The sequence below is a fragment of the Leptidea sinapis genome, chromosome 29 (assembly GCF_905404315.1).
Source record: "Leptidea sinapis chromosome 29, ilLepSina1.1, whole genome shotgun sequence".
Classification (NCBI taxonomy): domain Eukaryota; kingdom Metazoa; phylum Arthropoda; class Insecta; order Lepidoptera; family Pieridae; genus Leptidea; species Leptidea sinapis.
The window spans coordinates 7231700-7257654 of NC_066293.1; the positions used below are offsets into that span (position 1 = coordinate 7231700).

Here is a 25955-nt window from a genome sequence, read left to right on the forward strand (position 1 = left end):
CCCGAAAATCCAGCTCATCACATGAGGTAATTGCCTGATTTTCCCGAATAATTTGTTCATGAATTTCTTCAGAAGGTGGCTGCTCCTCAAAATACTGGTGGTGATCATAATCAATTGGGTTACTTACCTGAGAGTAGTCGTTCGGGGTGTAGAACAACTCTTCAAAAGCAAATTGTGGCTTCTCTGGCTTATTGACGGACCTCATACTTACATCTGATACTTTTTGAGTCGGATTTATATTTTGTTGAGGCATATTGGGTTGATGTCCAAAATTATTACGTACATTACCTGAAGTCTTGTGACCTTGGTGAGAATTCGTCCAAGGCAGGCTGGACTGTATCCACTGCTGTCGTTGTTGTGAATTCATATTATTTTGTTGGGGTACAAAATTAGGATTGAATAATCGTGGAGGGTTATTATTAATAGAACGCAAATAATTATTTTGTGGGAATGATCTAGAATGATCTGTTTTCTGTCTTATTTGCGAAGTAGATGCAGTATTTGTACCAGGATTTGCTTGCCTATAATAAATTAGTTTAGCTTCCTCCTGTCTAGCCGCAACAATCGTAAGCTCTAACGACGTGGGTTTCATAATCCTAACACCTATTCCTACGTTAAATTCTAACTGACTTATATAATGTTCTATTACCATACTTTCATAATAACTTTTATCGGTATGTTTTCCGACTGTAAATAATGTATCTACTATGTCCCTAAGTCGTTTTCCAAATGTTTCGGCGTCCTCCGATTTAAGGCGACGCATTCGAGTAAGTTCCTGCATTACTTGGATCTCGTTTCTCCTAAACGTCTTAATAACGCATGTTTAACCTCCGGCCACGAGTCCAGTGAGTTTTCGTACGCTATAGCATCTATAGCTGCGCCACTAAGCCTACTCTTAATTAAACCTATTAACACGGGGTGCGCTTGCCAGCCAGGCTCTATTAAACTAATAACGCTCTCTACTTCTCGTATATAATAATTTAATGTTTTGGGGTTACCGTTATATCTCGGAATTAAATCACCCATAGTCTTAATAACACTATCGCAATCTTTAAGAGACATTATAGCTTTCACTGTACCCTAGCCTTACTTAACAATGCAATAATACTACGAAGTGTCCTATATCCGTGTGAAATCCGTGGCGATTTTAGCCTAACGACAACACACAATAAAATATATGTTCATATAAAATTCAAATTATTTTTCCAATTTGAAGTAATTATTAAAATAATATCTAAAAAAAATTTACGACAGGAAATAGAGCAAAGGAACTTGGAAGTAAAAGAGTACTTACCGAAATCTGTGCATCTCCCGCCGGACTTTGCCCCAGGACAGGATTTTCAATTTTCCGAAATTCCCGTAAATCGTCCTTTTAGGTTCTTTTATATCCCGATCGCGGTTATTACGATTAGAACCGTTCACTTGATTTTGAAAGTGCCACGATCCTACCGACTGCGCCAGTTATGTTCAGACGATCATAAAAGGTCTTTTTAAAAATTATTATTTATTACACAAAACTAATTACAATGATATTAAAATATGACGTGTTACTGGAGCGAAAGTGAATTATAAAAATATTAAATTATAGACAATCGAAGTTCAGCGTCAGCATCTATTCACTTGTTCAATCTGCCACTCAGCTCTTTCACACCGATGGGGCCCCGGTAACGTAACCTCTGAGTTCTGGCCTTCATCATTTTTAAAATATCTTCGTGATAGTCGTCCCGTTTTTTTTTGCTGGGTGCTATTTTCACCTGATTCGCAGTGGTGTTTCGATTTGCCATAAATGGCAACGAAAATACCATTTCGTCTTCATATTTCCATTTTTTTTAATTCTTGACGCCTTGGCCTGTTATTGTCTTTCTCCTCAAAAAGGCATGGATGAAAGCGTTCCTAAGGAGGTTCCATTTGGTTTTGCATTCTTTGGCTGTAATAAAATAAAAACTCAAATAAGATTCATAGTTAGTCTATTAATTTAATTCATTGTATTCTTTCAGGTTTTTCGCAACCGAAGAATCATTTCGATCACTAGGATTTAGATACAGAATGGGATTCAGCACAGTAAGAAGCATTGTTCAGGATGTCAGTATTGCTATTTGGAAAAATTTACGAGATATATGTATGCCGAAACCTACGAAAGAAAAGTGGAAGGAAATTGCTAAAGCATACAACGATAAATGGCAGTTCCCTAATTGTATAGGCAGTTTAGATGGCAAGCCCGTTATGTTGTTTTGCCCAAAAAATGCAGGTTCATCATTCTACAATTATAAACAAAGACATTCCGTGGTTCTTTTAGCATTGGTAGATGCCAATTACAAATTCATTTATGTTGATGTTGGTGCATTTGGACGTAACAGTGACGGAGGTGTATTCGCTCGATCAAGACTAGGAATTTCATTAGCCACGAACACCGCAGATGTGCCAGAAGATATTCCTCTGGAAAATTATGGAGGGCCCATGCCACATGTTATTGTTGGCGACCAAGCGTTTCCGTTAAAACGATATTTAATGAGACCTTATAGTAAAGAAAGTGCTTCAATCGACATCAAGAAAAAAACGTTCAATGAAAGGTTATCTCGTGCTAGAAGGACTGTGGAAAACGCATTTGGCATTTTGGCAGCAAGGTGGCGAATTTTTCATACTGATATTCAAGTTCAACCCGAATTCGTCGATAAAATTATTTTGGCTTGTTGTTGTTTGCACAACATGCTACGCAGCGACGAAGAAGATAGATTTTTTTCGCAAGAAGAACAACCTAATGTTATACCAGAAAACTTTATATCATTAGAAGGTACTCGTCAAAATTCGACCCAAGAAGCATTTGCTGTGCGTGACAAATTTAGTGAATACTTTATATCTGAAAATGGGGTTTTACCCTGGCTAAATGTAAATCGGAATTAAAATCTAATAAATAAGTTAAAAACTTACACAAGTCACTTATTTGAAAAATATAAATGTTACTAAGTTATTAATTAGGATATTATTTAGTACCTATACTATTCTAGTCATTAGATAATTTACTTCTAATTAAACTGGGTAGATATTATGCACTAGCGGCTCGCCCCGGCTTCGCACGGGTGGTTTTTTAAATACTTATCTCGCAATAAATATAGCCCATGTTACTCAGGGTCAATGTAGCTTCCCAACGGTGAAAGAATTTAGGAAATCGGATCAGTAGTTTTTGAGTTTATTCATACAAAAATACAAATGTTTCCTCTTTGTAATATTAATATAGACTAGTATAGATTGATAGAAAACCACCTGTGCGAAGCCGGGGCGAGCCACTAGTGCATAATATATACCCAGTTTAATTAGAAGTAAACACGTGTGGACAGCGATTGATTAGTAACCAGCGTAGTCAAGTGATTAGAAGCGTAGTCTATTCACTAATCAAAGTGAAAAAAAGCCTTTAGACAAAGTAAAAAAAATATATTAAACATGTTAAAACATAGATACCTGCTAAATCGAAAATAGTGTCGTAAAATATAGTTTTGGTGTCATTTTTATTCCGATATTACAAGCAGGATCACCCGTTTACGACAACTAATTGCCGGAGGATTACTAACATCTAAATTATCTAAATCTAAAAAAATGCCTTCTCCATACAACCTGGTCTTAGCTGATCGGCACTTTTGTATGGGGAAGCAAAATATTTTTTTGAGATTTCGATGTTAGTCCGATGTTAGTCTCATACAATTAGTTATTAACAGTTTCGTGCGCAGATGATACCTATAATGTTTTATTCTTTTACTCTGTAAACCCGGGTTATTTCCTTTATACCTACAATGTTTACTTTTTTCACAATTGTAATGAAAATTAACTAGTAGGTATCTACGCGTATTTTGGAAATTGAATAAATCAATACTTATCCGTGATATTAAGTTCGGCAGCTATTTCCTCCCACGCTTCTTGTTTTTTTTGTATTTAGTTTGTAGTCTTTTAATTTAGGATTATAAAGTAATTCTCTGTTGCGAACACACTCGATAATTTGTTCCTCCATTACGAAACGCACGTGCAACCTCTCATGTGGACCGCGTCCTCCTCGCGCAGGACGCGTCCCGCACCCCGTGCATACCGTCCGCGGACGTTTTCGGCTGACAAAAACATCCAGCGCGCCAGATTTCTCTCGGACGTCCGAAAGCTGAAGGTCAGCCCAAGGTTACGTCCGCGACTTACGTCCGATAGTTTGAACAGCTTACGCGGTGTCCTACGTGGGCGAATCAACGCGAACGCGATTGCGAAACGATCCGATGCGAATTTAATGCGGTGCGGAGCGATGCGGCTACTCTGTCCTACGTGCGCGCGAACCGTCCCCTCCGCGTCCTCCGCCGCCGTTCAGTTCAGTTAGCATTAATCATTTGCCATGGACGGACGGAAGCTAATGTTGTTGGAAAATTCATATCTTAAATATGAGATATTGAAGAAGTGTATAAAGCAGAGAAGTGGAACTAATACTGTGTACTTAGAAAGGCATACTCATGGGGAATTTCATAATTTGTACCAGGATTTACGTACTCAACCCCTGTTGTTCAAGGAATATTGTCGAATGTTACCTACAACGTTTGACTATATTGTACAAGCCATTAAACCTGTTCTGCAATTTACTACAACAAATTTTCAGGAACCTTTTTCTGTAGAAGAACGACTTATGGTGACTTTGAGGTAAGAAAACTATGAAATAATAAACTATGAAATAAATGTTAGAGATTATATATAATATTAATTAAGTTTAATTAGTAAGTATGTACATAATTACAATACTTTCACAAAGATGTGTAATAGCCATGTTGTTGAGCACTGGATTGTGGTGGGTTTAACTTTGACAGCTCCATTAGAAGAAGCTCCTGCATCTGCGTTCTAAAATGTAATTTGTTGAGTGATGGCAACTGTTTCATGTAAGGTAATATTGATTTGAACCAAAGAAGGTCGTCGTCAGTATTATCTGGTTGATCTTCGCGAAGAATTTTCATTTTTTCTCTCTCAATATCGAGAAATGCTTCGAGACATATCTTTTCTTTTGCGTGTTTGCCTTGTGATAGCTGGCAACGAGGATGAAGGCGAAGGACCTGGCAACGAGGGCGAAGGTGGACGATCTTGTCGAAGGCTGTTATCTATGGACATGTTCTGTGGTATTTCTTCTAAAATAGACGCAGATTCAAGGAGCTGGGTGTTGTCATTGTCAGATGCGTTCATGTTGAATATCTCTTCTATACTAGCCGCGTCTGAATACACTGACAGATCTACTGAATTGCTTTCGGAGTCTTGTGATATAATATTCCCTTCTGTTTGTCGGGGTTTCAGAACTACTTTTAAAAAAGACATGGCCTCAAAATGTGGCCATGTGCCTGTATACTTCGGCTCATTATCGGCGTCAGTCCCAGAACGTGGCTTAGGATTTTTTTTAATTCTTTACTAAACGTGTATCTCAAATTTTTCAATTTTGTCTTAGTCATTTCACCTGAAAAAAGAATAGGAATTATAACTTAATATTTTGCATTATTTCAGGTATTTGGCCACAGGTATACAATTTCGGCAACTCGCTTTCTCGTTCAGAATTTCAAAATCTGCTATTTCTACAATCGTACCACAAGTTTGCAAAGCTATATGGACTCAATTAGTTAGGAAACACATGCCCGAACCTTCAGAAGATAGCTTTAAAAACATAGCGCAATGTTTTTAGGACAGATGGCAGTTTCCTAATTGCATTGGATGTATTGACGGAAAGCACATTCGCATAATAAAACCAAAAAAGAGTGGTTCCAATCCTTTTTTTCGATTGGGTTGTTAGCAGTCACTGACGCAAATTATAAGTTTGTAATGATAAATGTGGGTTCCTATGGAAAAGACAACGATGCCGGTGTTTTTGAGGAATGCCCCTTTCGAATAGCAATAGAACAAGGAAGACTAAAAATACCTAAAGAACAAGTATTACCGGGCTCTAATATCATAGCTCCGTATGTGCTCCTTGGAGATGCGGCGTTTCCTCTAAAGAAATACCTATTGCGACCTTTTCCAGAAAAATCAACGTTTAAAGGGGACGCCAAAAATAATTATAATTATCGCTTATCTCGAGCCAGAATGGTGGTGGAATGTTCTTTTGGTTCAATAACTTCTAAATTCAGAATTCTACATAAATCTATCGAAACGAATGTTACAAATGCAGTTCATATCGTCAAAGCCATATGTTTACTACACAATATTATAAGGGATCTTGAATCAATAAATGAGAATGAGTTAATGTCTTTCCGAAAAACATATCAAAATATGTCACAAACACAAAGACATAATTCTCAAAGAAGATACAATGCTACATCACAAGCAGCCGCACAGGCAAGAGAAAACTTTAAACTGTATTTTGAGCAACATCCTTTGCTAAGAATGTAATAATACTAAAGAAATATATTGTACTTACTTGTAGTCCCAATTATTTTAGCCACAGCCTCTCATTCGCGGTGCGATAATAAACGGCTGTGGTAACTTTTATTCCTTTTGTCCCATAATGTAGGACGTTCTTGGATAGCAATAATAAGATGTTCTACTTCCGACATTACTACTTAATTTGTGCTTGAAAAAAATATGGCCGACGCGTCCACTTCGCGCGAAAATATCAAGCCAACTGATCGCGTTCGCTTCATTTCGCGCCGCTCTGCACCGCACTTCACGTGCGTTTGGTCACGTAGGCCACTTCAATAGGTTTCGAATGTTTGTTGTTTTCGCGCCGCGCCGCTTCGCGTACGCGTTGATTCGCCCACGTAGGACACCGCGTTAGTGTACATTCATTACCTAGATACCTATAGGTCGCGACTATCAGCCGCGTCCGATAATATGTTTCCGCCTTTAGAGATAATTTTGTACCTTTATTCTCACTTTTTAATATGTCATCATATGCAGCTGCATATGACGATAACGGGACAGAACCCCTATCAGTTTTCCTCACACGCGTTCTACTACTACTCTGAAAGCCCACGGCAACGGCTTTACATACAATTGTGACAATCATCCCCATAACCCCATTTTTTATAAAAACTACCTAAAATCAAAAACTATTTGACAGAGAGATAAAGAAATGTTTTAAAACCTTAAAAGTCCAATCATCAAGCTGCAATAAAACTTTCTCACTGACTGCAATAATTCAGAAGTAATTAAATGAACTAAATTACAAAAAAACTAACTTTTTGTCGCAAAAATACAGTAGGCACCGCTCGGAGCAAGGTAGTCGCCGGGAGAGCGACGCGGTACTGACGAACATGTCCGCACGCGCAAGCTTCACCACACCCCCCTTACCCTCGACCTTGTACCGTTGATAGTTTCGCGCATATTTGACTTGTGACAAACGTACCCTGTGCCAACCGTACCCAGGCTACCCGTCAGAAGGTTGACAAACCTTCACTTCTATCTGTAACTGCTGTCAACTCACTCTTCATTTAATCGATTAGTTAGAATAGTTAGAAACTTGAGTTTCAATATTTTCTTTAAATTTTTGTTTGTTCTTCATTGCGTCTTCAATGTATGAAGGACACATTGCGTCTTCAGTTCTTATGTTCATACTTCGAGTGTAGCGGGGGTCAACCAATTCTGGCATCAAACACTATATAAAACGACGCAAGCTTTTCTTCCATCTTCTCCTTCCAGAATTCGTCATCTCAATCGATGTATACCGTTTTTAGCGGAGATTTTTCATTTGTCCAAACGGTAAATAAGCACTTAGTTGCCTTACTTACACACGTAGTTGCCCCTGCACTTGATAGTACCATTGGTGGTTTTTATTTATTTCCAGCCCTTTTTTTATGGCTTCTTCTAAACCCAATTTGAATGCCGTTATCGGGCATTTTATTTCTACTATAGTGTCGTCGCTACATAAGCCATCCGTAGTGGCTCCTAAAATGGCAACTCTTCGTTAAAAGGACTACAAGGTTCAATTTTAATTTTTTCTTGCCTTTCTAATTGCTTGATGGCAATGTTTTCGTTGTCTTTCCGTGTTTAATTGATGATACATGGTCAATATTGGTTTTGTACAAGGTTCAATTTTCATTTTTTCTTGCCTTTCTAATTGCTTGATGGCAATGTTTTCGTTGTCTTTCCGTGTTTAATTGATGATACATGGTCAATATTGGTTTTGTACAATAAGTCTCTTACAAATTTATGACAGCTTGTGTGTCATTTCGCCGCATGACAACTTTTCCAAAGTTGGATGTGGTTAATAACGACCTACGCAACTCTATCCTCGCGCTGTATTCACTTTGTATTTTGTTTTTATCGGTTGCCCTTTCGATAAAACTACTTTCCTCATCAGTTTTCTTTAGATTTACCATAAAATTGTCTTTAATTTTATTAAAAACATCTATTGGCATGTCGGGTTTTGTGCAGTCATAATGACCATAATTGTGGTCTTGTTTCGATTTTTCTACGAATAAGGGTCGTTTTTTTGGTTTCCTATTTATCTTGTTTTTTGCACTTTAATTTTGCCTTGAGGGCTGTCTCCTAAGGCTATCAAAATATTTGGTGAGATGATTAGGCTCCGAGCATGTCCTGCAACATTTTGAATGATAAAACATAATTTTTGCCATAAAGGCCATCAAATGAAATCATTTGGCAGGACCGTTTGGCCTTATATTATTACAGAAGTATGATCGGCACTTAGTGTGGTCCCTGAAACCATGGAGGTGACTTATTAATAAGTCGTCAAACAGAAGTTGAATATTAGTTACACTTATGTATTGAATTAATTTGCAAATAGTAGATCTTGTTCGTAGTATATCTCTTTTTGTTATGAATTTTCTTTATTTTATGTTATATAGCAAATGCTTGTTATTTATTTCAAAAATTTCTTAAGATGTGGTTCCGGCACTCTATTTATTCAACAGTCAGATCAGCATGAGGGCGAGCCTGTAATATTTTGAAGTAGGCGCTAGCATCACCATCGGATATGAGTTTTCCGTAAATCAAATTGTACATTCTTATAGATTCTTTAAATTCTTCTACAATTATTTCAATCTCCATGTTTGTGGATGGACCGCTGTAATTTTTGAAACATTCGTGTTCTGACGGATCGACAATTAAATTTTCTGCATGGGCACAGATGAAGCAGTATTTATTTTTGAGGCCTAAAAACAGAATTTCTCCTGTATGTTTGCCAATTATGGCAGCTGCGCCCGAATGAGCATTGTAAGTCTTTTTATAACTACGGTTGGACCAGCAACCATCAGCAATGACATCTATTATGGGAATTCCATCTTTGTTCACCCTGCCGTTAGAAATTGCGAATTGATTTTCTCTTTCTGTAGCCTGACTTATAAATTCTAATAAAACATCTTCCCATTTCATGGACCACTTGACCATGGTTTGAAATACGTTTTAATTCGGAAAGGAAGTGACTGACATCAATAATTCTTCTGTGTATTATTTTTTCGTTAGTTTCTGCTTACTTTCCATAAGAAATTTGAAACTGAAATAATTATGTCACATTATGTCGTATAATCACAGGCAAACGCTTGCCGTTATATCGAATTGGCTTCACCAATAGGCGCGTACTGACTAGCTGCGTACCCACCTAGCGCACAGGCTCGCGCGGCAGCCTCGGTGTCCGGATCGCGAGCGATGGCTCCCGCGGCAGCCTCAGTAGTTTTGTTCAATTTACACGAGGCCGCCTCGCGAGGCAGGCTGAGCCATCATAAGTCCGCGAGTATTCGTAATGGACAGTCGTGTATTTTCAGCTGCAGCTATTTTCCTAGCTGCTTATTGTTTAAAGAAACGAAAACAGTCACGTATCAAGAAAAAACCTAGGCGCTTCTGGATTAGAAAAATGTATGAGCGTCGCCACCAATATGGAAATAGATTACTTGGAGATTTAGTATATGATCAGACTGTACATAATTTTACACGAATGTCCGTACAAGAGTTCGAAAATTTGTGCTCATTGTTGTCTGATAAAATAAAAAAGTGCGATACAAAATATAGAGAAGCAATCACTGTGAATGAACGAGTTTTAATAACTTTAAGATTTTTAGCAACCGGAGATTCTTATAGCAGCTTGCAATATTTATTTCGAGTATCGAAGCAGAGTATCTCAAGAATAGTTTCAGAAGTTTGTGACGCTATTATTGAAGTCTTAAGTGATTATGTAAAGGTAAATAAAAATAATTTGACAAATTTAAAAATCAATTGTTTATTTTAACTACAATTCAGTGATAGTTTCGAATCCATCATTGGCATTAGGTGATGGTGTAATGGCATGAGAAGACGTAGCTGTATGTGATGCTGATGATGAAGTGCCAGATGAGTCCATTGTAGGGGAATTACTGTACTGCTGTGTATAGTATTAATTTCCTTCCTTCCTGTATTAATTTGTTGTTGTGTGTATTTCCCTATATCGGCTTCAAAAATTATATTATTGATAGCGTTCTTAACATACGCTAATGTGTGCGGATATTTCCTTAGCTCGTTGGCTATGTATCTTCCAAATGAAGAGTATGGATCGATGATGTCGGTCGAAGACTTTTGCAAGCATTCAAGGGCTTCTGAGAGCATGATATCTGCCGGATCTTCCTGTGGCTGCGTTTTCTTAGGATTATGTCGTTTTTTTTACGAGCAGGTTCTGATGGTGAAGGCATGATAGTTTCCGAGGCTAGGTCTTGTTGTTGTTGTGGTGGCGCTTCCTCGATGCTAGCCTCCGGCAATTGCGACTTGGTCGGAGCGTTTTCAGCCTCTGTGTGTCTCTCTACGTCAGAAGTTTGTGAAGATTCCGGTATTGTCTCCTGAAAACATAATTTAAATTAATAGATAAATTTGTGGTGCAGTGTGAATGTGTATATAATGTGGCAGGACCCTACGTTTAATCCGATTGGAAGCAAAAGTTTAACGTCCATAGTATTTAATACCTTCAAGTACCTTAGTAGCGATATCTTAAATATTTTTCTAGCAGGATTCTCCATTGCTTGAACGTGTTCGGACTACCACTAAAAGGGGCCAAATATGGAGTGGTGTATAGTACCTAATACAACCACTCATAGGGGCCAAATACGTTTAGTCTGAATACTTTCAAACAGCGGAGGGTCCTGTCATGCTGAGTACTCTATAATTTTTTTTACAGATCCCATCTACAGAAGAAGAGTGGCTTGCTATATCAAAATAATTTGAAAATAAATGGAATTTTCCCCACGCTATTGGAGCGATGGATGGAAAACATGTTATGTTGCAGGCACCGATTAACAGTGGCACTGATTATGATAATTACAAGCAATTTCCAAGCATCGTGCTTTTTGGATTAGTTGATGCTAGCTACAATTTTTTGTATGTAAGTGTTGGTAGCAGAGGGCGAATCTCTGATGGTGGTGTTTTTAAAAGCACAACGTTGTATAAAAAGCTAGAAAAGAAAGAATTGAACGTGCCTAAAAAGAAGATATTGGAAATACCATATGTAACAGAAGTTCCTTATTTTATTTTATCCGATAAAGCCTTTGCACTCAACGAATATATCATGAAACCATTTGAGGGCAACTCAGAAAATGGTTCTAAAGAAAGAATATTTAATTATCGCCTTAGCCGAGCTCGACGTGTCGTTGAGAATGCATTTGGTATATTAAGTGCCATATTTCGCGTTTTTAGAAAACCTATCTTACTAGAGCCAAATAAAGCAACAAAGGTTGTCTTAGCAGCTGTATATTTGTACAACTACATCCGAAAAAATACTTCAACTAATCTTATTTCACCGGAATTGTTTGACAGAGAACTTGATGGCGCACTGATTCCTGGCCAATGGAGAAATGAAATAAATGAAGTTACATTCGCACCAATTGCAGCGTTTCCAAGGCGTAGTTCTAATAACGCAAAAGAAATACGGTTGCACTTGGCAGAACATTTTATAACTAATGGTTCTATACCATTTCAAAATCATTATGCATAGTTAAAAATTCTTCATTCGGCATCGTTTCCCGAGTGTCACCAGTTTCATTTTTATCCTTAAGAAAATGGAAATAAGGATATCCAAACCACTTCGAATTATAAACATCTGCAGCGCCTGAAACAGAACAAAAAATAAAATTTATATTTCCATAATTTAAAATATTTTAATTGTATAAATAAATTTTCTTCAATTTAATTAGTATATATTAAGTAATTATTTCATCAAATAATTTGTAAGTTCATATTTTTAAGTATAAAAATGCATATCTGAACCTGTTATGCGACTTTTTTTCTCCCTGCTTTTCTCTCGACGATAAGAACCACACAAGGACACAATTTTGTTTTTCACTTCCTTGACAGGCATATTAATTTGAGCAGATATTTGCCGCCAACTATCTTCCCGCTGATTTTTGTTTAAATATTTTGGATCTTTGGGGTCCCAAAGCGCATTGTACGTGCTGTACAGTTGTATAAAGCGAATGGACTCCTCCTGACTGCCCATGATATCAAAATTACAAAATACAAACACGGCAAGAGACAAAACTTGATAGCTTCGCGCGCGAGCCAAAACAACCGTCCCCACCTAACGCACAGCGCTCACTGAGGCACCTTTGAGCGCGTCAAGTTTACCGACAACAGATGGCTCGGGGCCGAGCCGTGCTCGGTCGAGCAAACGCGCGCCCGAGGCAGGCCGAGGCACGTCCACACCAGCCGAGGCATTTTGCTCTCGAGGCTGCCGCGCGAGCCTGTGCGCTAGGTGGGTACGCGGCTACTGAGCGAGGCATACAGCGAGGCTTCCTCGGCCGTATGCCTCGCGACGATTTTCTGAACGAGGCTGCCTTGCTACAAAACCATCGTCGCGAGGCTGCCTCGCGAGGAAAAGCCGAGCCATCGTCCGGTCCGAACATTTAGTATAAAGCGAGTTGTCAAGATGAGACCACGCGTGCGGATCGCCGTCGCAGCTGTTATGTTTTTACTAATTCATCGTCTTATAAAGAAAAAGAATCGAAAATCTAAAAGGTTTTGGGTTAAAAAATTATATCAAAACAGAAGTGAATATGGGAATAGATTATATGCAGACTTAATTTTTGATGGTGAAGAACATAATTTCACACGAATGCCTGAGAGTGAATTTGAAATACTGTACTCACTTGTAAATGCTAAAATAAGCAGGAGTGACACAAATTTCCGCAAAGCAATTACTGCACGAGAAAGATTGTTGATAACATTAAGATTTTTGGCAACAGGAGATTCCTACACCAGTTTACAATATTTATTTCGGGTTTCGAAACAAAGTATATCAGTAATTGTTCCTGATGTTTGTGACGCCATTATTGAACAATTAAAGGACTATGTTAAGGTATGTATAATGAAACATATTTATATAATCAGACATTGTTTTAATCGTTGCTTTTTTACCTATTGTTATGTTTATTGTTACTCACAAATTTTTGTAATTATTCATATTTACTCACACATTGCTAACTATAATCTTTACTTATATATCTAAGAATATTGCAACACGTAAAGACTTTTTTAAATCTATTTATTCATTATGTGGAGGTGGCATTGATGAAATAGAATGTATCGGCGGAGGAGGCATTGGTGAGATAGAAGGTATTGGTGACGGAGAAGGCATTGGTGAGCTAGAATGTATCGGCGGAGGAGGCATTGGTGAGGTAGAAGGTGACGGAGAAGGCATTGGTGAGCTAGAATGTATCGGCGGAGGAGGCATCGGTGACATTGAAGGGATAGAACAAGAGTTACCTGAAGTGGAATATGCTGAACCGTAGGTGTGAGTATAGTAACCTGTGTTTGGCACATAATGTTGTTGTGCACCAGTATCTGTTTCAAAAATGATCCTACAGATAGAATTTTTTACATGCGCTAAAGTATAATTGTCGTATTTTCTTGGTTCGTGAGCAATGTATTGCCCAAAAGCATCATCTGAATCGTTTGCACGGGGCTGCGGAACATTAGCGTCGCCTACACATTGTTCCAAAAGTTTAAATGCTTCGGTTATAGTATTATCTGATATCTCTTGTACAGCTGCAGATCTCTTTTTAGCTCTTCTTTTTGGAATTTCTTGTTGTTGTCCCAGTCCTCTAGTTGATTCTTGAGTTTCATTCCTGCTTTCATCACATGGTGCTTCATTGGAGTTATTTTGCCTCTGCGATTGTTCATTGTCAATATGTTGTACTTCTTCCTGAATGTCTTCCTGTAAAATTAATAAAACATTTTATTTTAAGACACCATCAACTGAAGAAGAATGGCTCGCGATTGCCAATGAATTTGAGAAAAAATTGGAATTTCCCACATATAATTGCGGCAATGGATGGCAAACATGTCATTTTACAGTGACCAATAAATAGTGGAAATGATTACGATTGTTACAAATAATTTCCCAGTATAGTGCTCTTCGCCCTTGTCGACGCTAATTACAAGTTCTAGTATGTGGATATTGGCAGCAAGAGTCGTATTTCAGATGGTGGAGTTTTCAAAAACACAAACTTATATAATAAACTTGAAAAAAAGGAACTCAAAATTCCTTCACCGATAATTTTGCAGGCGCCCTGTACAGTAGAAGTACCTTACTTCATATTGGGCGTTTGCATTGAATGAGTACACATTGAAACCATTTGAAGGTACTCCAGAAAGAGGCTCAGCTGAAAGAATTTTCAATTATCGGCTTTCTAGAGTAAGAAGAGTTGTAGAGAATGCATTTGGAATTTTAAGCTCAGTTTACCGAGTATTAAGAAAACCTCTTCTACTGGAACCAGAAAAGGCAACAAAAGTTGTCATAGCTACCATTTGTTTGTATAATTATTTGCGTGGGGATGAAAATTCGAGTAGACTGTTCACACCGCCAGGATCATATGATACTGAAGTAAATGGGGAACTTGTACCAGGTAGTTGGAGAAATGAACCAAACATGACATCAATGTTACCTATACAAGCTGTACCACGAAGAGGACAACAAAACGTAAAGCAAATTCGTTTGCATTTGGCCAGACACTTCATAACAAATGGTGCGATTCCATGGCAAAATAATTATCAATAGACACTTACTTGCGTATGAAAAGTATCTTGGGTGTGACCTGGATCATTTCTATCTCCCATAAAGCTGAAAGCTCCATATGCATACCATGTTAAAGTATACACCTCGTCACGACCTGAAAAACACGAATTTTGAGTGACTCGAAACAAAAGATAAAATGACATGACAAGTGCATACTATAATACTTATTAATTTTTAATATAATGCTAATATTTTTACTATTACTATTATAATAATGTAGCTAATTTAAAAAAAGGAAAATATATATATAAAATTACCTAATCCTGTAACCCGGCTTTTTTTCTCCCTTGATTTTTCTCTTCGGTATGATCCCATCAAAGACTCCATCTTCTTTTTCAGATCTTTTACTGGGAGATTCATTTCTCTGCTTAATTTCTCCATGCATCTTCCCGCAATCCCCTGTTTGTGTATTGTGGACATTGCGCGTCCCAAAGAAGTTTGTAATTCCCATATTGCTCGATAAGTTTCAAGCACAGCTCCTTATCCATGACGCGTGCGAGCGAGGCACACAACGTCCGTCCTGAGTAGAGGTGGGCTAAACTGTTATAATTTTTCAATGAATTAAACTGTTGTGTTATATTTTTCTAACTGTTGATGCAAGCTGTTGTAATATATATTAGATGTTATAAATTTTAATCGAAATTATTTACGCTGATAGTTGTTACTTGTTGTTGTTGCGGTTTGCAGTTAATAGTTATTTAGTGTTATAATATAACATATTTAAAGAGGAATTATTACTTTAACGCTAAGTACTAGGTAGATGGTATTTTTTGTTGTGCTTTTCAGAAAGCGCCATTATCTAATTATCAAATTGTCATAAATTAGGTACAATCAGGACAAAACTGAAAATATTCACAAAAATTAAAAAATGTGTTTATTTTAGTTTTTCTTTACAGCTGTTCATTGGCATTTAAGAAGATTATTTGGTTGACTTTTGAGGATGTCAGCCTTGTTAGTCGATCTGATATTACGAATCCACTTTTCGAAAAGCCCTTTCGCATGGCACAGACGTTACCACTATGTTGCATATCTTAATAAAAAGAGAGTACAGGGATGGATAGACGGTTTTGCGTTCACGCCACCACTTTAGTGGGCAATCTGTTCGTGGAATTAAATTTTCATTCAAGTACATTTCAACCTCGTCGACAGCCTTCGTATGCGCCAATCTTGGTGTATTTACATATTTTGCTTGATGGTCAAAATCGGACCAAATAGACATTTCGTCCTCGTTACCTTCAGCCATCTTGCAGTTGTTGGCCACATAGTCGTCGTCTCGATTTAACTCGGCGGATTTTTAATTAATAATACATTTTTAAATTGCCAATGTATCTTGACTTTTAAAAGCGTGTTGTTTAAACCTAGGGTCTAGATAGGTGCACAAACCAATGGCTTCATTGTGTTCAATATCTTTAAATCGTGAACTAAGTCCTGCCTTTAGAGTTTGCACCACTTGTTTAACAGGCGCAAACAATTCTTTTTTTAAAAGTCGCTATATACAGAAGTCAAACCCTGTGTCATTACAAGAGCTTTGCTTGCTGTTAAGTATTTGTCGGCGCTCATCGTGACCGTAGCTTCATAAAAAGGCTTTAGGACAATAATGAGTTCCTCAATGCATCTCCACTCTTCCATCGGAATTACAGGCAGATTTGCATTGAGGTTCGGAATAGTGGCCCTTAGTGGCCTCCTGTAGATCTGAGAACCGCTGCAGCATCAGATACGTCGAGTTCTATCTGGTGGGAACTGACATCTTCACAGTTTTCGCATTGCCTTCAGTAACATCTTGGGCATTTACCTGATATTTCAAATGTTTATCCTTCGCTTGGGTACTCCTTTTAAAATGCGCTACGGTCTTTTGTACCTTAGTAATTGTGGATGCTACGTTGGGTAGGCTCAAAGCTTCTTGTACTATTAAATTTAACTTATGAACGTAGCATCCAAAATGATACCAGTTTAGTATGCTAGCAGCATTTACCATATTAGACGCATTGTCGGTCACCAAAAAGTTTATCTTATCTTTGATCTGCCGGGAGTCCGCAATCCTCATCAGCTGCTGAGCTATATTCGAACTCGTATGCGGGCCTTCTAAAGCACTACACTCCAACAAAAATGAAACATACTCTAATGTTTCACTATCTATGAAATGTCCGGAAACGGCTATGTACGCTTCCATACCTCGGGATGACCAGCAATCCACGGTAAGACAGATCTTTTGGCAAAATTCTTTTATTATTTGTTTAATATTATTCAATTTATCTTCATATTTTGCACTTAGTAATCTATTGGATAGCATTTTACGAGATGAAATCTCATAGCTCGGATTTAAAGCTCGACTATAAGCTCTGAATCCTTCATCATTGACAATATCAAAAGGTTGAAAGACCCTGGTTATCATTTTTAACAAGGACTCGTCCATTTGAGCTTTTTCTGTAGGACGTAGTTTTCGGGGAATATAGGTGGACATCATCTTTTGGACTTTCTTTGGAGGGCCTAGAGGAGCTAAATCAATGTGATGATTGTCGATCGCCATTGATTGGCTGGAGGGTCCGGGGACTGGAGCTAAAAGTGACTGGTCAGTCTCAGAAGCTGCTGTTACATGCCCACCACTGAAAGTACCACCACCACCATGATTACTTTCACCACGTTCAATATTAGCGTAAGTGTAATTAAAGATTGGTTATTGTACTTTTGTACGACAAAGTCTTTTTACAATAATTGCACATTGCTTATTTTTTTTCGGCATTATTTTCTACGGTAAAATAGTTCGAAATTGTTCCAGTGCGTTGGCGCGACATGACTTACCTACTTTATTTTTATACTTATACCTGTCTAAGTACCTACACAGAACAATCTTAACGACGAATAATGACTATGAACTAAACGTATATTTACACTATTCACAAAACTTTTATTTTTACACTAAAATTGTCTTTTTACATAACAAAGTAATAATAACAACTCAACTAATTTACTATTCACACTATACCTAGTCGTTGTAATTCAAAACAATGATAATAATTTTCAAAACACAACTAGCAAATGATTCTAACTCTAACAAATGATTCTCGTTGGAAATTTAATAATAAGAGTACATACAATAATTTTCAATCTAAAACAACAGTGTTATAATTTTATATTTGTTTGTCGCAAGTAAAAATAGCTTTTATTATGATATGCGAAGTGTTCACATTACTTTGAAGACTAAGCAATAATTACTAAAGCGAATTAGAAAAGGTGCCATCTGTTAAAAATATTAAATTTACAAAATTTTAATTTCATTAAAGAAACGCACCACTTTCCGCTGGTGTGCATAGATGGCGCTGTAATTAAATTTCAAACGAATTATAACACTATGGAAATAATTTATATTATAACAGTCTAGTGGCAAATTTTATAATGTGTTATACTGTTGTAAAAATATATTGTAATATATAATGTGTTGTGTGTTATAACGCCCACCTCTAGTCCTGAGTGCGCGCGCCAAATGGACTGAGGCGAGGCGCGTACTGACTGATCGAGGCTTGCGAGGTGAGGCTGCCTCGCTCAGTCAGTACGCGCCTAATACCTTATAACAATGACGTTCTCCTTATAATCCAAATTTAATCATATCGTTATTTTGCGCACGTCAGTTGGAATGTTTAATAAACAAATAGTACAAGCATTGAAATCATAAAAAATATGTACCTTATATATTGTTTGAAATTTATAGTTTGTTATGCGTTTTTCACTCTCTTTTCTTTGTGATCCCTGAAATTTTAACCTAATGTTTACCTTTCTCAATTTTTTTATTTAATCTGCGGTTAACGGTGCTGGCACATTTAGTTATTACCTTATAATATACTTTAGTTAGTAAGATCTAATATTTCACTGTTTGTTTACTCCCATAAATAAAATAAAAATAGCTCATATGTGCAGTTGAATACATGTGATAATCACGTGGACCCGTGTCGTACGGTCGACAATCAACCTTCGCGCTCTGGTCATTGGTTGTGGCTCACTGGTTGATGTTATTGATAATCAACTGGCTAGTACTTACTGCTACGGCAGGTAATTCTGTATTTAATATTTCTCGTGAACACTGTAATCGATCGTTCACTACCTTGTTGGGAACAGAAAAAATTAAATTTATTGATTCTGATAATCTCATTAATTACGTTAGGTGATTAATTGACCCAGGCTAGCAAAGCGATTATATGACAACTTCTTGTTGTAAACGACTGTCGCTTCCTATTTCTTTACAAAATAAATATAAAAAGGTACAACGAAAAGGGGTACCTTTCATAACATTACAGGTAACATTACAAGTTTACATCGCGTTTCGACAATGGGAATAATTATGTTTCTCGTCCGCATGTTGTGGAAGAGATGACGTTACAATTACCTGACTCCCGCGTCGATATTTCTATGCTTAGTTATTTACAAAACGTACCTGTTGCCGATGACGAGTTTGATATTCCGGGACCTATAGAAATGTGACTTGGCGTCAATTTAAATTGTGAAATATTAATGTTTAATAAAATAGTACCTGAAAATATTTTATCGACCGCGTTAGAAACAAGTTTAGGCTATATTTTAGTAGGTGATATACCTATTCATATTCATCTTTCTGAAACACACTTGTTTTGTGCATTCTCACGCGAATCAATCAACAACACATTAGAAAGGTTCTGGAGATTGGAGGAGGTTCGCTTGTGAGGATATTTATGTGGCTCCTACTACTCGCAAGGCTGGCGGTAGTTATTCCGTTAGTTTACCTTGTAAAAATAATTTAGACCAACTTGGTAATTCTTTTCTTGACGCGCATAAACCTTTTTTTATCGCTTGAAAATAAGTTTTTACGATCACCTGATTTACGTGGAAAATATAATAATGTTGTACTGTCACCCCGTAGGCCAAGAACAGACGGAGTAATAATGCATTTCTTTGCTGCCGCCACAAAGTCCACATCCTTAATATATCTGTTGTGGATAGAGACTACGATTGACATGTGCTGTTTGTCACTTCGAGTGGGCACTCTCGCAATACAGTTGATATTCGCTTTGGTTATAGTCCACTTTACCAGTTCCCCAATTTTCGAAACTAGAGTAAAAAGATTCACGTTAGTGGTCAAGTGGACTCCCTTAATCTCAACATTATTTAAGCGCGATCTCTGGTCATGTTCTCGGATAGCACTTTCTAGCTGTATGAAGCGAAGCTTTAGGCCCTGCACATAACTTCTTTCGTCTTAAGGAGATCCTGGATTTGTGCGTCAACGCTGGGGATTCTGCTCGCAAGCGTATCCACAGAGTGCTAAACGAATTCAATGGTGGCTTTCATTTCTGACACATGGTTTAATGAGCTTTAGGTCCGCAATGTCGGCTTTCATAGTTTTGAGGTCCGAGATATCAGTCTGAATGGCCTTCATGCTTGCCATTAGGGTTGGTAGTGAAGATATTTGAGTGGAATGTCGTTTCAGATCCATCGCGATGCTCTCCATATCAGTAGCTGTGGGAGATTTGGGGGTACCGAGTTTCCAAGTGGGAACACTAAGCGGACTGGCTGTAGCACTCTTGCAGGCAACACACCTCCATGTGTTCCTTCTATCACCGAGCTTGCGGTAACCAGTTTCAGTAATGCCAGCACAGGGAAAATCAAACCAACCCTGGCATACCATACATTGAACACCATCCAGAAAATCTGCTTGACACTTCTTGTACTGATACATCTCGTTGTAGCGCTAAGATAACAAATAAAAAGCTGCAAGTGTCGGTTAGCGACAAAGAGGACACGGACCACCGTCTATAACAAATATAATATATACTTCGCTAAATTGTCCGCCGCCGCAATCGCTAGTGATGTATATGTACACAGTTTAACAAAATTCGCTACAGCGACAATCACTTCACTGTGCAATGTCCTTAATATGAGAATACCCACAATTTTATTTAAAATAAAACATCAACTATTTATTATACGCTTTTAAGCAAATAGGTTATCGCGATGTGTTGTAATTATTACTAGTGAGTTCAGTTGTTGGATAGTTGTTGATAAAAGATCTGGAGTTATACACAAGGTTTGTTTATAGTATAAATTCACTTAATTAACAGTCAAACATTCAATATTACAAGAGTAGTGTGTAGTGGCGAAGTTTGAAAACACTTTTAGATCAATGATTTTGAACTACTAGTTGTAAAAACACTTGTACGTTAACTTTAGGCACTATTCTTTGTTATAATAGTAAAATACTGCTACTATCCTCACTTTATCTAATTTAATCAATAATAGTAAACTTAAGTACTGTTATATCTGAAGGTGGTACGACTGACTTACTGAACTATAGTTCCAATAGTAATCGATTTTTTTTTTTATTTGGGAAACTTACAGCCTTTTTACAAATTTTACACAACAAATAGATTAATAAATGCTAATTACAAGCTTCCACATATGTTTTTAAATTGCTTAAGCTCAGATTAATATATACTTCTTGTATGGTTATAATATATATGGTTCTAACATATGAGATTAAGTGCTTTCTTTTTTTTTTATGTTAGACTTACATCGACACTGTCTTTGGTAAGCACATTCTTAGCTACACGAGGACTACAAGTAAAGAGATCAAAACGGTCATCATGGTTAAGCTTGTTGAACTGCCGCATGCAACGAGGAAAAAAGCTATTTTTCCGGTAGTTAGTGTGGCTGGAATCGATGCCAAACAAAGCCGGTTTCCTAAGACTATGAGTAGGAACATTAAGATTAATTTTGCTAAGAAGCTCCGGACTATCAATGTTATTTTGGGCTAATTTCAGTAAGAACGCGATGTCAGATATGTTTCGCCTCTGATGTAATGGAACTAGATGGAACATCAGGCTTCGCTGTGGATATTCAGACATTGGTATATTAAATTTATATGACAGGTAACGCGTGAATTTCCTTTGGATTCTCTCGATGTTGTCTGAGTATGTTTTATAACAGAGATTCCAAATTTGAGACCCGTACTCTAGATGACTACGTACGTAGGCGCAATAGATAATTTTTAAAATTCTGTGAAGCACGGATTATAAATCCAAGAGCCTGATAGGCTCTATTTAATACAGCATTAACATGCTCATCGAACATTAATTTATTGTCATGAATTACACCTAGATCTTTAATGTTTTTTATAACAGCTAAATTTTGATTTTTAATCTTATAGTGATATTCAAAAACGTTTCGTTTACGAGAAAAGTTTATAAAAAAGCATTTAGAGACATTCAAATCTAACTTGTTGAGTGTACAATAGTTATCCAGCCTGTTCAAGTCATCTTGGAGAAGTAAAGCATCATGAAGATTGTTAACTGTCTTGAAGATTTTCATGTCGTCAGCAAATAATAAAACTCTGAATTCGAAAAGCATGAGCTGATATCGTTAATAAATATAACAAATAGCAGGGTTCCCAACTTTGATCCCTGAGGAACGCCTGACGGAATATTAACCCACGTCGAGGTATAACCATTCAGAACAACCGCTTGAGACCTATTTAGAACGTAGGAAGAAAACCATCTATACAAATCACCATGGATGCCTAGAGAATATAATTTTGACAGTATACTATGGTCAATACGGTCAAAAGCCTTGCTGTAGTCAGTATAGACAGTGTCAACCTGAGAACCTTTATCCATATGAAATGTTGAGTAATCATTAAAAGTAATTAGATTTGTCACAGTTGACCTTCCTCTCAAGAAACCGTGCTGTTGAGGGATAAACGTTGATTTAATGTTATTGTATAGCTGGTTGTATACAATACGCTCTAAGCTCTAACATAACTTACTAATAGGTCTGTAGTTTTCTATTTGATTTTTAGAACCTTTCTTATGAATCGGTGATATTAATGCTGATTTCCATATAGCTGGCATAATTCCCTCAGTAACGGAACGACGAAAGAGTATTGTCACTGGCTTAAACAGTTCGTTGGCGCAATTAACTAGAAGTAGTGCTGGTATGGTGTCGGGACCAGCTGACTTACTGAGATCTAGATGATTCAAGAATCGTCGAACCTCCTCTGCAGACACTTCAATAGAGGAAATACTGCAAGACGTATTTTGTAAATTTGGAAAAGACGAAACATTGTCAGGTTGAGTGTCAGGAGCCAAAAAAGTCGATCGAAAGTATGAAGAGAATAGATCGCAGATTCCTAGACCAGTGTCACTTCTAGTACCAGAATAAGTCATTGTTGCAGGATATACAGTACTAACCCTTTTACTCTTCATATAAGACCAAAACTTCGTAGGGTTGGCAGCAATGTTATTTTCTATTTTGGTTATGTACTCTTTATAACAATTATCTTCAGCTGCTTTAACTCTATTTCTAAGTAGTCTAAAGTTGTGTTCGTTTGATTTATTACCATAAATTTTGAATTTCTTGAGGTACTTAAATTTTTCTTTTATCATTTTTATTAATGGAGTATTATACCATGGCGGATACTGGCCTATCTTTGTAGTACGCATCGGAATAAATTGTTCTCTAAGTTTATAAAGGATTGAATAAAAGTAATTAACCGCATCGTCAACACTACCTAAAGCAAGGCTATTGTCCCAGTCAATTTGCGATAAATGTAAACATATTTTGCTGTAGTCACCTCGTATGTAAGAATAAGCAGTGCGTTTTGGTGTGTCAAGTGCACATAGTTCGATAAATAAGGGTTGAATAATTAGGCTCGGGTGCAGGGCATCCTCAGGCGTAAGGGGGTCGGAGCAAGGCGCAACCGAAACGAAGTCATTACAGAAAACTAAATCCAAAATGCCACCTATATTATTTTTATGAAAATTATATTGCCTAAGGCTGCAATGGTTCATGTGATTAATAAATTCTTGCTTTCGGGGATTCGTAGGAATAGAAGGTACATAACCAACGTCAGACTGAAGCCATAAAATGTCACTCATGTTGAAGTCTCCAACAACAAGAAATTTCTGTGACAAATTACAATCAACTATGTTACTAAGATTCCGACAAAAGCTATCTAATTGTTGAAAGAGATTCAAACCTCCTTTTTGATCGCATAAATATAAGACACATATATTCAATGTAATTCCTCCGAGAGTTACGCTGTTTGACAGAAACCCACAAATCCTCTGCGCTCAATAACCAATCCACATTACACAAAGATGTATATCGACGGTGAACTGCTATAGCCACACCGCCACCCTTTTTCTGACCTGTAAGAACATAATTTCTGTCACGCCTGTAAACTAAGTACCTGTCATCGAATAACTCGTTATCAAAAATACTATCAAGCAACCAAGTCTCAGTTAACAAAATAATGTCATAATTATTTATTGCGACATTACGGTAAAAAGATAATGTTTTAGTCCGAAGCCCACGACAGTTTTGATAATAAATTGATAGGTTAGCCATTTGAAACCGGTATAACACTTCTTAATTGTTTATAAAAATGAAAATAAAAAATTGAAATCATTGTTTTGCATCGAATTCCAGCACAGATAAGTGAATAACTAGCTAATTTTGTTAAATAATAAAGCATATGATATGAGTATATAAGGTTCAAACAAGCTTGACTGTACCGCATTAAAATATGTAGGTACACCTCAGTAAAATATAATAACACAAAACACACAATACGTCGCTCATTAGCAGCTAATGACATACCTCGAAGAGGGAAATACTTAGTGATAAAGTTATTAATGCTATGAATTAAATTATAAACAACACTTACAAATATAATACAACAAACTGAGTTATTATAACAAATAGACCTCACTGCATTTTTAACAAGTCTTTCTCGCTCTTGATAGTTATTATTTTGGATCCCGGGTTTTTTCTAGCGAATATTTTGCAGTTTTTTACCCAGAAGAAATCAAAGTTCTTTTCTTCCTTCAATTTTTTAGTTTTCTTAAGAAGGATCTTATTTTCCACAGTTAAATGGTCATTAATAAATATTGGCGAGGTACCTGGCAAGTCAATGTCCGCAGCAATCAACTTCTTGAATGAACGTGCAGAGGCAATAAGATCCTCTTTCACATACCTATTTAAAAATGAAACTATAATCGGCTTGGCCCTGTCGGCTAGGCCATCTCTCGAAGGCACTCTCGCCAAAAAAATTATATTTTGTTTTGTGATGGGATATTGAATTTTATTTCCAGTTTTGTTTATAATTTCAAACAGGTTTTCACGGTCCTTCATGGGAACACCTTTGATCTCCACATTATTCAGCCGCATCCACTGATTTTTGTCATTCAGGTCACTTTCCATAGTAAGAATACGGTCACTTAGCTTCAGAACCTCAGCTTGGGCTTGTTCTATAACATGGATCCTTTCTTCTAGACCTTGAAATTTTAATGTGAATTGACCCATTGAGGTTTTCAACTCGCTGACGTCACTTTTAATGCTTTCGATACCCGCAACAATGTTTGACACCGAATCCACTGTGCGTTTGATATTTCTGAGCTCTTGCATGACTTGATCCAATGTCACTGGCTTGGGTAATAAGCTGCTTTCTCCTGAAATTATACGAGGTGAAACAGCTGATCCACCAGATTTGCAGGAAGGACATCTCCAGGCTGCCTGCCTTTCTATGCCAAGTTTACGGTACCCGGCCTCGGTAATACCTGAGCATTGCTAGTCAAAATGCCTAGAACATGAACTGCATTGCACACAGTCTCTTGCTTCCTGACCACAACTTCCACAGTTAACCATAATTGTGTTAATTATTTAAAGCAGACCAAAAAACACCGCGAGAGGTTTAAGAAATACTAGTTGTCGCTAGACGCGTGCGCCACAAGTGCGATCGTGTCGAGTACTTTTTGTTTGATTTACAGCGAGACCAAAAGGATTGGACGAGTGAGTCTAACAACGAATATTGTGAAACAAGGTATGTCCGGTCGTTACTAAGATTTCACTATTACTTGTGATTGTACAGTTTTCATATCCTGTTGCTTTGACTATTCCATTAGTAACAGTCACTCCTTTGCTTATTAGATCCACCGCCGTAACCAATACCATGGTT

The 25955-nt window shown here is 37.3% G+C and overlaps 1 protein-coding gene across 1 annotated transcript; it reads right to left on the minus strand.

Annotated features, from left to right (window-relative positions):
• Positions 1-13280: 13280 nt before the first annotated feature.
• LOC126973365 (zinc finger homeobox protein 4-like) lies at positions 13281-15718 on the minus strand. Its single transcript, XM_050820598.1, has 3 exons — positions 15238-15718; positions 14971-15074; positions 13281-14119 (listed from the first exon to the last, which is right to left on the minus strand). Exons 1-3 carry the CDS (start codon positions 15398-15400, stop codon positions 13448-13450), a joined length of 939 nt encoding a protein of 312 aa, XP_050676555.1. The 5' UTR covers positions 15401-15718; the 3' UTR covers positions 13281-13447.
• Positions 15719-25955: the final 10237 nt, after the last annotated feature.

Coding starts and splice junctions, on each gene's coding strand:
- LOC126973365 (XM_050820598.1), bottom strand. CDS start 15,400: ATGTCCACAATACACAAACAGGGGATTGCGGGAAGATGCATGGAGAAA. Junction 15,075..15,237: donor AAGCCGGGTTACAGGATTAG/GTAATTTTATAT, acceptor CGTGTTTTTCAG/GTCGTGACGAGGTGTATACT. Junction 14,120..14,970: donor AAGATACTTTTCATACGCAA/GTAAGTGTCTAT, acceptor TTAATTTTACAG/GAAGACATTCAGGAAGAAGT.